The sequence below is a fragment of the Anas platyrhynchos genome, chromosome 13 (genome assembly GCF_047663525.1).
Source record: "Anas platyrhynchos isolate ZD024472 breed Pekin duck chromosome 13, IASCAAS_PekinDuck_T2T, whole genome shotgun sequence".
NCBI classification, from domain to species: domain Eukaryota; kingdom Metazoa; phylum Chordata; class Aves; order Anseriformes; family Anatidae; genus Anas; species Anas platyrhynchos.
In genome coordinates, this window is record NC_092599.1 from 14,464,548 (window position 1) to 14,480,403 (window position 15,856).

Genomic DNA, 15,856 nt, shown 5'->3' on the forward strand with positions numbered 1-15,856 from the left:
CTGCAGTTTGTCCTCCTGTGTGGAGTGTGAGATCCTGTGCTGGGCTGGTGAAGCGTCTGAATCGTTTTTAAAGTAACCTAGGTTAGATTAGTCTGAGGTGGTTACACACCAGACTTCCAGCTTTACAGGCACGGTGAATTTTCATCAGCATCGTTGTCCTTGGCAGCTCTGGAGCAGCTCAGGTCAGAATGCATCTCTGGGTGACAAACCTGTAGCTGGAGTGCAGTAAGGTAAGTGACCTGAGCGTGCAGTAAGCCCGTGAAACAGGATGGGGATCAAGGTAAAGGTAAGATGCCACACTCGAACTGCACAGGGCTTTGTCTGAACTGCTGGAGGTTAGGATGTAGAATAAGCTGCCTCCAACACTCTTGTTAAGGTATGTTTAAATACGCATCGTAGGAAGCTGAAACTAGTCTCATCTAGGATTTCTGACTTGATGTAACAATCTTCACTCAAATAGTTGCGTTAGAAGGATTATATGTTTAATAAAGAAAGGAATTAGAAGTTCTGGTATTCACATTCGGAGACCTGAGTAAAGGTCTCCAAAGCCTTTAAGATGTCTTGCTCATTTAGACGTACTCCCTGTCGGCCCCCATACATAATAGAACTGTGGTTTAGTTTTTCAGCTTCCCCCACTTTAAGTCGGTAATTCAGTCATGCTTTTGCTTTTGAATCGGGGAATTCCTCTGAGTAGGAAATCATTATAGTCCTGTCAAGGCCTAATGCTTGGATGGCAGCGTGCTTCCGATGCTTCCCTTTGGTGCTCCTACCAGGGGAAGAGCAGAGAACCTGCGTTTATGGAAGTGAGCCGTGCTGCTATCCCGATCTTCTGCTACTGAGAGCTCTCCTTATGAACACCATCTGGCAGGAGAACATCTTGTGGGAGAACACGAGCCCTCCGTTTTCAACTACTGCGGACATCTGCTCCATCCCGCGGTGGTGGTCCTCCTCCTCCTCCTGTCGTGCCATCTCGAAGACAGCTGAGGAGTACGTGTTGTGCTGGGCCCTGCGCGGGAGCACCAGGGGCCGGGAGGAGGAGGACGGCAGATGCAGCCCCCTCACGGCTCCTGTCCTGTGTGCTGCTGGCCCCAGGGAGCCTACGGGGAGAGCTGAGGGCAGAGCGAGGGGATGTGGATGCTGTGACGGTGCCAGCACCTGCTGCTCGCAGGGTAAAAATAAGTACTGTAAAAATAAGAACCTGCGGCATGGAAGTCCTAACACGCTGCGGAACTCTGAAACCTGTTGTTGTGAAGAAAATGACACAACAGGCCTGGAGTCCTGACCCTTCGAAGTTTGTAGTCTCATTTACTCCTGGGTCTCATCTGTACTGAGAAGGTGCTCATTAGCATTTCTGAAAGCAGGGCCTGGGCTCTGGAGGTCTCGATGCCGAGGTGCCTTTGTAGCACGTATTCAGCGTGTGCCGAGCGCGGCTGACACTTCTGCAGTCCCTCCACCTCTCGCTTCCCACACTCAGCAGCAGCTGGGCTCCAGCACTTGGGTTTCGCTGGTAGGCTGAGGTTTATTTCTTGGTGGTAGGTGATACTGAGTCCTTGCTGGGGAAAATGAGCCTTGGTTTCACACCTTCTGCAGCCACAGGTTGCGTTTGTTTTGTTTTCCTGCACTCGCTGCCCAGGTGTCTGCTAACTTCTGCAGAAGGAAAACGGTGACTTACAACTTGGTTTTGATCCAATTCCATACGATGTGATGAGTGTTTTTGATAAAACAGTGCAGTGTCTTACTTGCTTCTGCAGCTTTTATTTGTAATTATGTTTTCTTTAGAGCCACTGCTTGTTAAAACAGGCTTTCTGTCTGTTGGACAGCAGTTTGATTTGCAGTTGCATCTGTCTGCGTAGAGTGTATGTGTGCTTAAAAACAAATTAGTGTGCATTAGTGTGCTTAAAAACAAATAACAGATTCTTAGTTCTTTTTGTTGTTGCTGTTTAATTGAAATTATTTAAACTGAATATAATACAAAACCTGCAACCTTTGAAACCAGTTCTTTTCTATTTTAATTTTCGCTCTAGCCCACCCTTGCGGATTTGGCTGCCTGGGGATAGTTGCTTGCTCAGAGATGACCAACACTCCATGTCTGCAAGAAGTAGGAATGAGATGCTACTCCCTTTGTTGCCCCCAAGTATCAGTGGCAATGTTTTATAAATACAAACCTAAGGTTAGACTATGAAGTCTGTTTTTAGATGCAAATCCAGGAGAATGGCAGTAATTTCACAAATGGTGAGCGCTGGTTAGGATGCTGATGGAGTTGATGGGATCTGTAACGGGGTGTACATGTGTTGACAAACAGGCTTAGCTCCTAACCTTTAAACTTGTGTGTTGGTGGGGTGAAAGGAAATGTCCTTGGGGTTAAGCTGGGCTTGGCTGTGGATCTCAAATGGCTGGAGCTGGTGTGAGCCCTCGCTGGCTGATGGGACCTGACTTTATCCTGCAGTTTTGTTAGCATTCAAGGGAGAGTTGCCCTTTCTACATGTAGCCTGTGGTGTAGAAGCTCTTCTGAGAAATGGGTGTAATATATCATTTTATTTTGGTATTGTATACTATTTCAATGACACAACAAAGGAAGTAAGCAAGTAGGAGTATTATTTTATATATCAAAAGCATTTTACATGATTGGCTTTTTTTTTTTTTAATGTCATGTTTGCAGAGTACCATCCTTCCCTCTCCACTTCCTCCTCCTTTTATTGATGTGTTGTCTGTAGTGGTGGCATCCATTAGATGGCTCAAGTTCAGTTCCCCTGGAATGAGGAGTTCAGTTTCAGAAAAGGATTTGGAAGATGCTGCAGGGTTTTTTTTTCCTTTTGCATGACCTGAGTGTTGAGGCAAGTTGAGTGTCCTGCTAAGATTGCATTCAAAGACTTTCTTATAACATATGCACAGATTATAGGAGTTGGCAAAGGGGACTTGTTTGAATAAATTGAGCCTCCTAGCAGTATCATGGAGGCATTTATTACAACTCAGTTAAGACTGCATTGACCTTCATACTTTATCTGCAGGACTGATATCCTTCATGCATTGAAATTAGTTTCCAAATCTGTTGTTCTAACAGATAAATTTTTGCAGAGTCTCTGGGTAATTTTTATGTTTCAGGCATTTAAAGATGAGTTTTTATCTTTATTAATTGCCTAAAATGGATGCGCAAGCAATGCATTTTTTGGTTTAAGACACCTTCCAGATACTGGATAGCCGAGTGTTATGTTCGTAATTGTATTTGTCTGTTGGTGCTGGAAGTGCTTGTGCTTGAGTCCACTGCAACAACCTGGTATTCTTTCTACTTTTGGAGCTAAAAATTGTTGTGGTAAGGAGTTTTCATGGCCCACTTTTCCACTTAGCTCAGCCCAGGTTGCTGTGTAGGTTTCTGTATTGAGTATCTCAAGTCCTGCCACTAGCTCAGAGTTGTCTCTTGAACAAAATTGAGTGAGTTTTATGCATTTATACTTCAAGTCAGAAGAGCAACACTGGGTGGTGAGTGACAAAACATTTGGTTATTTCATTCTAAAAATCTAAACCAGGATATTGTACCCATTTGTAATGCACCTACTGTGGGGCAGGGGAGAAGCCAGGTGTTTCACAGTGCTGTGCCTTGTGGTGTGCATTTCACTTAGAGGCTTCTCAAACCCACTTTAGAGGGTCCCGTACCCCACACATTGCTGCTGGCTGTTTAACTCTTGTGTTTCTGTTGGGCAGCCATCTGCAGTGCATCAGTATGTCATGGGGGATTCAATACTTAACGTGGTGGGGATTCAGCTGTGGAGGCAGGAGCCATTTCCTTGCTGTTTGTCAGCTCTGCCTTGCCTCGCGATGACTTTTACTGCGTGTTCCTGGAAGAACATGCACTTGTGCATACACTACCTGTCTTTAGACAGAGGGTGAGAAATTCTAGAACCGTCATCTGGTTCTTCGGAGCACCAAGAATTTCTCAGCCCTCCTTCATCCTGTTGTCAAGATTCAGGCAAATGTTTTCATGCTGTAAGGTAAGCAATTAATAGAGTCTTGCATTAAAATGGAGAAGCCTATTCTGGCTGTTTTCTTTATTTGCTGATAACTCCCAATCTTTTTGTAGCCTGTCTGCTGGAAAAAGTAGCTGGAGAAGGCAGAATAATGCTGGAGATTTCCTGCATTTGTAAAAAAAAAAAACAGAACCTTGACAAAAACAGCTACTATCTTAAATGTTGCTGAATCGAACCAAGCAATTCCTAATAGTTTCTGTTTGCAGGCAGTTACAAATACAAGAGAACTTTCTGGGAAGCCCTGTCGTGTGTTGGTCCCCGGTCAAGTTGAATGCTCGGCACTGAGTTTGCTGGGAGCAGTGACTTCCACATTTTCACCTGGACTTAATGTGTAGCCCCGCAGAGATGGCCTTACCAGCTGGGTAGCACAGCACGGATTGGAAAGACAGATCCCATCATTTGTTTAGCTGGAGCTGAGCATTTTAACACAGCCTTCCCAGTTATAAGTGCGTTCCACAGCTGGTGGTGCTCCGCTGAGGGTCAGGAGCAACTGGACCTCGGGCAGGTGTTGGGATTGGAAAAATCACATAAATTCATACAGCCTCAGTAAAAGAAGATAAATGCCAAATGTTGCATCAGCGGACTTGGGTTAAATAGATTGTTGTTTTATTCTATGGTGGACTAGTAGCCCTGTTAAAAGGTTAAGTGTACAAGCCTCGATCCCATTTTGTGACAAAAGGACTCTCCTTTCCTCCGTTAAACATTTTTATCCTAATAAAAATGCACATGCACATACAACATTTCCACGTCTTTGAGGCAGAAAGGATTACCAGGGCTGCAACCTTTCCGTCTGCTGCCAGGTTTTTGTTTCTTGGTCTGTGCAAACCCAGTGATTTGCTCTCTTAGCCTGACGCAAGGGGCTCCTGCAGAAGTTGGCCAGCACAGCAAGCTGCCCGCCTCGGATGCACGTGGGGAGGCGGTGGCAGTGCCATGCAAGGGCAGATTCCTCTTCTTTGCTGCAGCCAGTGCAAAGCCTCTGCTCCAGAGTCGGGACGTGCCACGGGTACGTTGCTCCGTCAGCGCCTCATAGGGGTGCCTCTCCAGGACCTGAGGGCACCTGCACCTGCTTTAAATGTGTGTCGATAACTTACTGCTCTGCTTCCAGCAAATCCTAGCGTTTGGTGTTCTGCCCACGTCCTGGGGCAAACCCCAGGAAGCTGGCAGAAAGAGCAGGGTTTTTAGTAAGCCCTTGGGACAGGAAGACACGTGCAAAGGAGCGTAGTGGTGCTGTGTAGTGTGCTCTGCGCGGGCTGACCCGAGTCCCCTTCGCAGGTGCTTGCAGTGCTGTAGTTGCCTTCCTGTGGACAGCATGCAGCGTGCTGTGAGCCCAAATTGCTGCTGATGGCTGCATTGGGTGCATTTTGGAACTGGAAGTCCACCCAAAGTTTCCATCTGTATTGGACAGGAAAATTTCTTCAACAGCTGTGACTTGGTACAACAACAGCAGCTAGTGACATTGGTAGCGGTTTTCTTTCTTTGTTAGAGAAGCATCAAACTATTTTGCCTATATGTAGTCGATATTCTGGGCTTTGCAGGGCTGTCTTGGAGAGATTTAGAGTGTGCTAAGAGTGCTGAGCTAAGGGATCTGTGGCTGATAGCGGCTTTCACAGGAAAGAAAACTAGAATTGTGTTTTGCTAGTCATGGGACAGCATTTAAAATGGCTTGAGAAAATCGACATTGCACCATAAACTGGAGCTAGTGAGATGTCTCACACTTTGTCTTTTGTTCGCGGACGGTCAGACACTAGGGAAGCATGTGCTTGTGAAGTACTTTGCTTACAGAGCTGACGGCTGGAAAATCTGTAAATGCTGGGCTTTCAACTGATGGTGACTAAAGAGAAGACTGAAGGACAAGAAATGTCTTAAACCCTGTCCTGACTCTGCAAGGCTTAGAGAACCTGGAGCTTGCCCCAAATCTAGCGACCTGGAGACCCCTTCTTGGAACAGCAGGATCCCTGCTATGGCTCCCAGCAGGGAGAACGACAGGAGGATGGGGCTCAAGAAGAGAAAGAAGGCATAAAAGCAGGTATGCAGAAGGCTGTGCTTCCCAAGCAAAGAACTGGAGAGCGTGGCCATCCTCACTGAAAGCTGCATATGGGCCCTCTGGTGCTGTGTGCACAGAAAAACAGCAAAACAGAAGAAGCATGCGCAGAAGAACAGGAGCTTAGAGAAGTGCAGTTGTGGTTGTTGAATCACAAAACACACAAGGAGCAAGAATCGTGCTCCATGGGGCTGGTTAGCCAGGGGGGCTGGTTTTGTGCCTGCTGTGCACGGCGTGGATGGAGTGAAACAATCCTGGATGGGGGAAAGGAGAGCGAGCAGCGCCTCGGCAGCAGCTCTGTGAGGTTCAAGCGAGTTGTTTGTCCGGATGTCACCAAGGTGATTGTGCAGACTTCTGCTGATCCGTGAACTTTAAATGATTCCTTACCGTCACAGATCTTCTACTGTCAAAAGGTATCTTCTACTGAAGGCTGTTCTAAATATTTGCTTGCTTTTGCCTCTTTCAGTCCTGGTTTTGAGGATGAGATTTTTCAAAGAGGGCAAATGCCTCACACTGACGTGCTGTGCCTGTAGCTGGCAGTGTCCTGCTGAAAGGGCAGTGGGCTACCTGGCCTTGGCAATTTCCCCCAGAAGAACGTGGCTGTTCCCAGGAAACACTGACCTCTAATTCAGGAGATTTGGGTGTTTCTGTACTGTTCGTGTGTTTTTACAAGCGAGGGAATGAAACCTGCACCGAGCAGCCTTGTAGCTGATTGCTTGAAAGTTTCCTTCAGTGCTGGAGATGTTGGTTCTGATTGACAGATTTGCTTTCTGGGTATCTTTCTTTTGTCTTGTGCTGAAAATACTAACAAAAGGAGTTCACAGCTACTGTGATACGAACCTCGCCAGTATATCTGTAATGGGTTGTGTAAAAATGGTCACGGGAAATCAAGTACTGCACGTGCGAGTGGAACGAAAATAAAGTTGGCGCCTACCTGAAGTAGTTTGTTATGTTGGGTTCTGGTTGTGCTTTATAATTCTGTTGAACAAATTCTACTGCTTAAATACAAGGCTGACAGGAGAAAGCTTGTTTCAGAAGAAACACTTCAAAAGAAGCTGTCATCCTAGAAGGTCCTATCCGATTTTTGGCTCTCTTATCAGTGACCGTTAGCAGGGGCTCTGTCGGGTTGGAGTCCCTTTGTCCTTGCAGAGTGGGAACATGTCTTCATGAGGGCTGGTGTTCTCTGCAGAGCTTATCTCCTCAGTGAGACCCCACACAGCTGCATTTCAGCCAGCTTCGATCTGCGGCCATGTTGATAACGCGTGTGGTGAGGGAGCACCCGCTGTGTGCAGGTCCCTGATCCCAGCGTGTCCCCCTTCTCCCGTGGCACCCCAGCCCCATCGTGCAGCCAGTGAGGCGGCTGGTGCCTTGTCATGACTGCCTGCAGTGATGTTAGATTAGGAAAAAATGTCGTTTTTGTTTTTGTTTAAAAAAAAAAAGCCATGAAGCTGCCTTTCCCAGCCTGGGACCACGTGCCAGACCACCCCAGCAGTGATACTGGGCTCACTGGTGTGCTGTTGGTGCACATCTTCCTGCCCGTGAAGGAAGAGTCCCTCCACCCAGCTAATTGTGTCATAGGAGATAGATACAGATCTTAACTACAGAAAAGCTTTTACGATGAACTCGTGCATTAGTAAGATGAATTGGGAATAATCACTGAAGGGGTCACTGTGCACAAGGAAGCGTAAGCACTCCTGGTTGTTTCCTATTTCTAACCACACACCGAGGAAGGCTGCTGCTGCTGGGCACTCGCCTGCCCCTGCTTTGTGCTGAGTGTTGTTCCTTCCAAATGGGTTTCGGACAGGAGGGTGTAGCAGAGGGCTGCTTTTGTCCCGAGTGGTTTCTCTCCTGAAATGCCAGCAAGAATCTCCGCTGCGAACGCTGGGCCTAATCAGAAGCTGTGCTGAGCAGGGCACGGCTAAACCACAAGCATGAGTCTGACAACAAAGAATTTGTTGTAGAAAGCCTTAGATGAAGTGTGTGTGCTTTGTCTCCTCATAAGGAATACGTAATTAGTATATCAGTGAAGTAGGAAAGCACAAGTATATATGTGTGAATCCTCCCCTCCCCACTCCAGGGTATGCTCTCAGGATAACTAAAAGGACCTTTTCTTTTGGTCCTGCTTTGGCAGAAGATTTTCTCAGTGGCTGAGCTGAAGGTTTCAGATGCTGAAGAACTTCTTCCCCTGCTCTGACAGAGCTCTGCAGCAGGTTTCCTGCCTGCCTCTGTGGAGTGAGGCTCCCCCTGTGCAGGCACCGGGTTTTGAAGGAGATTTTGCTGGATGCCTTTGCATGAAGGAATGTGCTGAAACCTGATCCCTTCTGTAGCTTCTTCCCCAGTCCCTAGGAGTATCGCATGTCCCCGTTGTCTCATGTGCCTTTGTTTTAAAATAATATTAAGCCTCAGACACCAGCTGATTTACTTTAATTCAACATCCAACTTATGTTTGATTTCTTTTCATATTCAAGTGAGCCATCTGGCTTTAATGAACTGTAACTGTTTTTAATGCTGCCTCCAGTTGCTAACATCTGAATATTTCATGTGCTGAAAGGAGGTTTGAAATGCAGAAGTGAGACTGAAGAGTCCAAAGTATTTCCAAATCAGCTTTGTTCCAGCGGCACTTCAGCTCCCCTCCCCTTGAGGTTTATCAAAAGGTAATCTTTGGGGTGCCAAACGGCAAGCATCAGCCATGGTGGCTGCTAATTGCAAGTATTCTCAATGTTATGTACATAAAATACCAGTGCTGCTTATGAAATCCTGAATAACCACCCAACTTGGGCAGAATATCAATCAACTTCAACAGGAGCTGCCAGGATTTGGCATCTTCTAAATAAACAGCCTCTTAATTTTGGGGGGTGTTTAAATATTTCCTCATTGTAAACAACAACAACAAACTAGTTTTACATCTTATAGTTTAGTTCTAGAAGTTAACTGGGAGCTGGATACCATAAATGAACAATACGTTAATCTCAGTTAAATTTCAGTTGTACTTTGCCAGGGTTTTACTGATAGAAACCTGTGATATATCCCCAAATTTGCTGCTCTATGTGCTTCACTAGTTTTTTTCACAGCATTGCCTTTGTTTCGGCTTAGCAGAGTGACAGGTGATAGACTTCCTATAGGTCATTACCAAGAAATACTTTGATTAATGATAAAAAGTGTGTCATTGGTTGGGTCTTCACTGTGTGCCAAGCATCATGCAGGTTACCAGCAACCTAATCTTCTAGTGCTAGAAGTTTAGATCAAATCTGTCTGCAGAGGGAAACCACCTTCAGCAAGGGTGCTCATGGCTTTGGCTTTCCTGCACAGTGCTGTCCTGAGAGCATGGAAGGCAGGTACATAAGAAACAGGTGGTGGTTGTTGGAAATTGCTTTATTTCTCTTAAACTCTGCTTAATTTCTCAGTAAATTGCTCATAGAGACAAAGCAGAATTGGGAGTCAACTGATAGCTTTGTGTGTCCAAACCCAGACTTCGTGAGCTGGGGAAGAGCAGGTTGGGAACAGTACAGCAAAAACTGGCAGCTGAGCTCTGTCCAGTAGCATTCCTGAAACTGTAAAGAATAAAGCTGTACAAATACCTTGTACGTGGTAGGATTTTGTCACAGAATGCCCCATTTGAAAGGAGCTCTTAATGAGATACTCGGGCTTGCACGTGCACAGATTTTTGTTCCTCACTTGGTAATGGACATTTTCAAGTTGCTGGTTCCAGAGAACTTCCTACACCACTGAGCAGTGTCGATGGATATTTCTCCGTTCTGTTCCAGTTTTTGTTTTACTTTTGTGTGTGTGAAGCTCACGGTATTGCATGCAGGAAAGCCCAGCTGGGCCTCTCAGTGTTTTGCATTGCAGTTCCCTGAAATTCATGCCAAAAACAAGCTCAGTCTACAGAGCAGCTTCAGCATCTCCCTTTGAGTTAACACATGACTTGAGTTTGGTTGGACCTGCGGCCATCTAGCAACCTGGACACTCCACTGTCATGCTCAGCACACCAGCATTTGCAGCCTGCTACACTCAGTATTTCACAATTACACCACGGAAATCCTCCACTTACAGGGATTGTCCCGCTCTGCTCTGCACTGGGCGGCCTCACCTCGAGCACTGTGTGCAGCTCTGGGCACCACAGCACAGAAAGGACGTGAAACTGTTGGAGAGTGTCCAGAGGAGGGCTACAAGATGGGAAAGGGCCTAGAGGGGAAGACGTACGAAGAGTGGCTGAGGGCACTGGGCCTGTTCAGCCTGAAGAAGAGGAGGCTGAGGGGGGACCTCATGGCGGCCTGCAGCTTCCTCATGAGGGGAGTGGAGGGGCAGGTGCTGATCTGTTCTCCTTAATCACCAGATAGGACCCCTCGGAATGGTGTCAGGTTGTGACAGGGGAGGTTCAGGCTGGACATCAGGAAGAGGTTCTTCACTGAGAGGGTGGTCATGCGCTGGCACAGGCTCCACAAGGACATAGTCACTGCACCAAGCCTGATGGAGTTTAAGAAGCATTTGGACTGTGCACTTAGTCACATGGTCTGAATTTTTGGGTAGACCTGTGTGGAGCCAGGAGCTGGACTCGATGATCCTTATGGGTCCCTTACAACTCAGGATATTTTATGATTCTACTTTTGGAGAGGTTTCTTCTTCCCCTTTGGTTTTCCTTCCAAGTTCTCTGCATCGAAACGAGGGAGACACATCCTTAAGAACTTGCTTTGCACACAGACCCTGAGAGCCTGAAGATACTGCTATCACAAGTGACAGCACCACTGCCCCTTCTGTCCCCGAGCCTGGCATTACGGGAGCTGCCTTCTCTGGTCACCCTGATAGACTGCTGAGCGATGGGGCGGGCGAGCTGGCCTCCTCAACTTCCCTTTCACAGAGCTGCTTCTTCAAAACACTTCAATTTTTAACAAGTAGACAAATTTTCAAAGGAAAAAACATGCTGTTAGATTTTTTTTCAGACCAGCTGTAATTCACAGTCTGCTTATTTGAATGACAATACAAATGAAACTGCAGCCTGCGTAAAGCTGCCTGAAGTCTGCAAGCAGTTGTAGTTGGATGGAAAATGATCTTTAGTCATTGATAGCTATCTTGTGTTCTGTCCAGTTACAGCTTCAGAAGGGAAATCACAGTGGCACCTCTAAAAGGTGTATCTTTCACCATGCAGAATGTTTCACCTATTTGTGGTGCTCATTTTGAAGGAAGGTTTTGGTTCCATCTGCTAGGCAACTTGTGGTTTTTAGGGATTTGCCCATGCTATAGCAGGGGGAAAATTATTGTTGTTTTCTTTCTTTTTAAACCTTGGAAAAAAACAACCAACCAACCTCTCTAGGGATTATCAAGTAGTCTTCATAGACACTCCAGGTGTACACAACTCAGGACAATTTAAGACTTGCAAATGTTTGAGGCTTCCATCTTGTAAACTGTAGTTTCTCGAAATGTGTTTGGGTGAGAAATGCAGCCTTTGTTTTTAAAAGTTTCCATCATTTCTAGTAGATTGTTTAAAAAGGAAAACAAGGTGCTTCCCAGGCGTTCAACAGAAATGCAAAGGACATTTGAAGATTTTTTTTTTTAATGATTTTTAAGCTAATAATTTGTTTCCAGGGCTGGAGGCCCAGGTGTAAAAACCACTTGTATTGGGGTAGACCTGTCCTTTTCAGTTTCTACAAGTAATAATGAAATGATGATTTAATTGCTCATAGGAATTGCAGTAACGGTTTGAAAGCCATGGCTTGTAATCACAAAATGTTTAGGAGCGTATTTCTGCCATCTGTACTTTGTTTGCTTTAACCTGATAACTTCAAAACAGGTTATTTTTGCCTGGTGTGCATCAAGAGCAGGAATAGCTTCAGCCTGTGAGACCCAGTGTGTGTGTGCACACGTGTGTGTAGTGAACCCATGGTGCAAAAACCAACTACCTTTGGGGTATTTCTTGTTTTTTACATGTGCCATTCTGGCATGTTCTGCAGAATGATAGCTTCTGGATTAGGGCTAACATGGGAAGATGTTAAATGCTTCAGCCATCTATGCTTGTACGGCTTCTCTGTTTGTAGGGTGGGTTGTCAAAACAGACTGCGCGTTTCTTCTTGTCCTGCTGTCACCAAAACAATTTGGGGATCTATTGGCAGAGAGGAGTATTAGATTGGAGAGGGGCTGTGTTCCTTGAAGATCCTGAGATTTTTCTCACAAATTTTCTCAGACAAGATCTTTTCGAAGCTGTTTTATTCGCGATTGCAGTGGTGGTTGTCCTGCAAGTAAGAGCGCACAGTAAAAGTTTATCATAACCTTATATTCCCTCTTACCGGACACCTGATTTCTCCCCTGTTTCCTTACTGGCTGAGTATGACAGGTTCCCAACCTACTCGACGCATTTCTATACCACATATGTACAATGTGATTTGACCAACCGTTAATTCCTCCTCTTCCTTTTTTTTTTTTTTTTTTTTCTCCTTCTTCCCTTGTGACTAGAGGGCCCGTGATTTTTGGTTTTACTGATTTTGTACTGCTCATCTTGTTTTTCTTAGCTAGCCTCCTTATTCTGGGACAGTGGGACCTTCCCCTTATCTGCTTAACATACTCCCCACTGCTGTGCCGCACAGTCACTTTTGAATATGCAAGGTTAGTGGAATTTTCCACTGTAAAACCACCTTCTATTGCAAAAACACAACTTCGTTTCTCACAACTCCCCCCTCTTCTTTTCTTACTCCTATTGTTGCTTTTGCACCTCTTCACATCCCCCACTCTTGAGTTTTTCCAACATCAGGGTGCGATATTCTTCTTCAGATGTCACAGGGAATGACAGATACACCATGCCATTATTATTACAATGCCAACAAATAGTTGTGTGAGCTAATTCCATTCAGGTAATCACGAAGTTCATTTCTCCCAAATGTTTCTAAATCCCCAGGAAGTGTCATCTTGAGCCACTCTATGTAGGATCTTGTAGGTTTTTTTTCCCCAAATATTTTTAAGATCAGTTAAATTCGTCCCATTTTATCTATAGACATACAACAACTAGCACTAATTACAGTGCACACTCCTCCTTGTGAGGTTAGCAATAAATCTAATACCATTTGATTCTGGAGTACTATTTTTGCAAACTTGTTACCTCCTTTTGTAGTACCTGGACTGCATCCAGAGTGCTATTTTCTAGTTCTTCGATTATAGCTAAGATATCTACAATAGCGTTTTCTAATTCACTCACCCCTAACTTTTTGTTTTGTTTTGTTTTCAGGATCTCTTCTTGAATGTCCTGGCTGCCAGCAGGATTGAAAGTGGGAGGCAACTCATGACCACCAAACTGTGACAGCCTCGGATCCCCCTGCTTCTGGCTGCTTGGCATAACCACTGGGCTACTGTGGAGATGAATGGAGAACAGCAGTATGATGCAGGTAATAGAGTCGTGGAGCTCTGGGGCTAAAGGTTCTCAAAATATTTGGCAAGCAAGGTGAGGCAAGCTCAAATATTAGTTACTGTGGGTTACATTCTGACTACTGAGCTTAAGTTTGGTATCGCTCTGTTTCAAAAGCAAGGTGTATCATTGGCTTAAAGGAGAGCAAAATCTGACCCACCCTAGTAATTATGTTTCTAAGAAGCTGTGTCTTTCCCCTTCGTGATGCCAGCATAAGATGGGCTTATCGCTACTATTTTAAGGCATTTGATTGTCAAAGTGGTTAATGTTATCTTGTTCTGTCCTCATGTGCCTTCATGTTGCTCTTAATATTCTCACAGGGTTGTGCTGCTGGTTTAAGAAGTCAGATAATCGAAGCTGTGTGGTGCTGTTGTAATCTGTCCTGGTTTTCTGATCTTCCTTGCTGCTCCCTTTGATGGGCTTGGGACATCAGCTCCTAACCCGCTGCAGAGTGGTATATTATGACACATTAGCTCAGGTTTTGGTTCATCTTGAAGCACCAGGCTGAGGAGAATGTCTGTCTGGGACGGCTGGGGATACTAGCAGCTTTTTGAAACAGAGTTCTTAGGTTGTATGCACAGGGACCATCTGTTTTCCTGACTTCAATGCCAGTTTGTTCCTTCTCCTGAAAAAGTCCCTACCCACAGTGCAGTGTTGGGACAGTTAATGAGAAGTACATTTCTATTTGTAGTTACCAACATAAACCATTTGGTTAGGATTTTGCAGAGTATTATTTTCCTTTGATACTTGTCTGACAAGCAGCCCTTCTCGCAGGACAATTCACAGTTGGTAATTTTTGTACCTCTACTTTATGGAAGTCTGATTGCTGTGTTACTGACAAAATGTTAAACATGATTTTAATCTACAGTGTTTTTGGCAGAATGTTAACACCTGCTATCTGATGCTGAAACGGGCTTTTTGATTATTAATTATAGCCAATCACTCAGGTTGTTGTCAACATTATATTCTCAAATAAGCAAGAAAAAGCAGCATGCACAAGTATGCAGAATGTCTCCAGGCACATACAAATGCAGTTTCCTCTGCTACTGGGAAGTGCTAACTTCTGTCAGGTTGTGTACAGTAAGGAGATGTATATGTGGTCAGCAGCAGGGCGTTCACAGGCTGATGGCACACAGATCTGTACTAAAACCTATATTGAATTGCTTCCATTTTCCTCTAAAAGTAGCAGAGGTCACCCAGTCCTCTCTGCCTGCGTACAGAATTGCCATGAAGGGCTCCCTGTTCCTTGTAATTGCTGAACAGGTATTGTCCTGAGCATCCTTTTAGTGTCTGGTTTGAGTACAGGTGGCTGTGAAAAGCAGATGATAACTGAAGAGAGCCTTACTTGCTCAGTGCGAAGGCAGTTTCCAGCAAATGTTCACCACATAAGCATAAGCACAGTGTTTTGGTGTTGCACCTTTGGCTAGTGTTTTCTGCAGTGACCAGTCTTAGACCAGTCCCAACCCCTACTGGAATGTTCACTCCCTCCTTTGACTGGTGCCATGCTTCCAGCTGATGACTTTTAGCAGGTTTTGGAGATTCCACTGTCTTTCTGTGGGAAAGACAACTTTCATTCTTGTCACAGTCTTCCTCAGCTGATGAAATTCTAACCTGTCTTTATTTATTCATAGCCTTGCAGCTAGTATAGAAGGCAAAGATTAACTGTTACTAAAATCAGATTTAAATACATCTAAGTTTCAGCGTGAGAAACCTTTAGATTAGCTTTAACTGAAGGTCTTTTAGACTTCGATGTGATGTACTTAAATGTCCGATGTGACTCTTTTCAACTCAATCACATTAAAGATACATGAAAGTTATTTGCACTGAGAGTTTAACTCCAGTCCAAAGATCAAGACAGTCTGGTGTAGGCTGCTTCCACTGTAGGTATATTTAAGTGCTCATGCCCTTAATATTCCACTACCGTCTTGTAGTGGAATATTAAGTATTCCAATTCAGTATTCTTCCTCTACCTGTATGTGTCAGAGAGCAACAGGACATAATTCATATTTAAGTCCAGAAAGGAAGAGTAGATGTTGAAAATAATGCTAGTAGAAATAGTGATAAATAGGAAGGGGTGTACATATCCAGGAAACTTTGAATATTCTTATCATTTTCGGACCTTCAGAGTGAGTGTGCATTCTCCTCAGAAGCTCTGTAGGACACCTCTCAGATTTTACTTACCAAATATGATAGCTTGATTTGAAAGTCTTCCTTGCAAAAAACTAGTTGTATGGCGAGGCCACAGGGATAAGAATCACACCTGGTTTCTCTCCCTGCCTGTGCCAAGGTTGTGCTTTGCCACTGAACTGGTGTGTGCTTCAGTCTCCTGCCTAACATAGAAGAATATGTCCTGTTCCGTAGTGGAAAGTAGAGCTTGTTTAGGACTCACAAGCAATTAAGGAT

At 44.9% G+C, this 15,856-nt stretch overlaps 1 protein-coding gene across 5 annotated transcripts in view; it reads left to right on the forward strand.

Annotated features, from left to right (window-relative positions):
* Nucleotides 1–15,856, forward strand: part of SFMBT1 (Scm like with four mbt domains 1) — an 89,656-nt gene that overhangs the window by 38,708 nt on the left and 35,092 nt on the right. For all 5 annotated transcript variants that reach the window (XM_072044509.1, XM_072044506.1, XM_072044507.1 and 2 more), the window contains one exon: nucleotides 13,277–13,433. In XM_072044509.1, coding sequence (XP_071900610.1) covers nucleotides 13,406–13,433 — 28 coding nt within the window. In that variant the 5' untranslated portion in view covers nucleotides 13,277–13,405. The remainder of the gene's footprint in view (nucleotides 1–13,276; nucleotides 13,434–15,856) is intronic.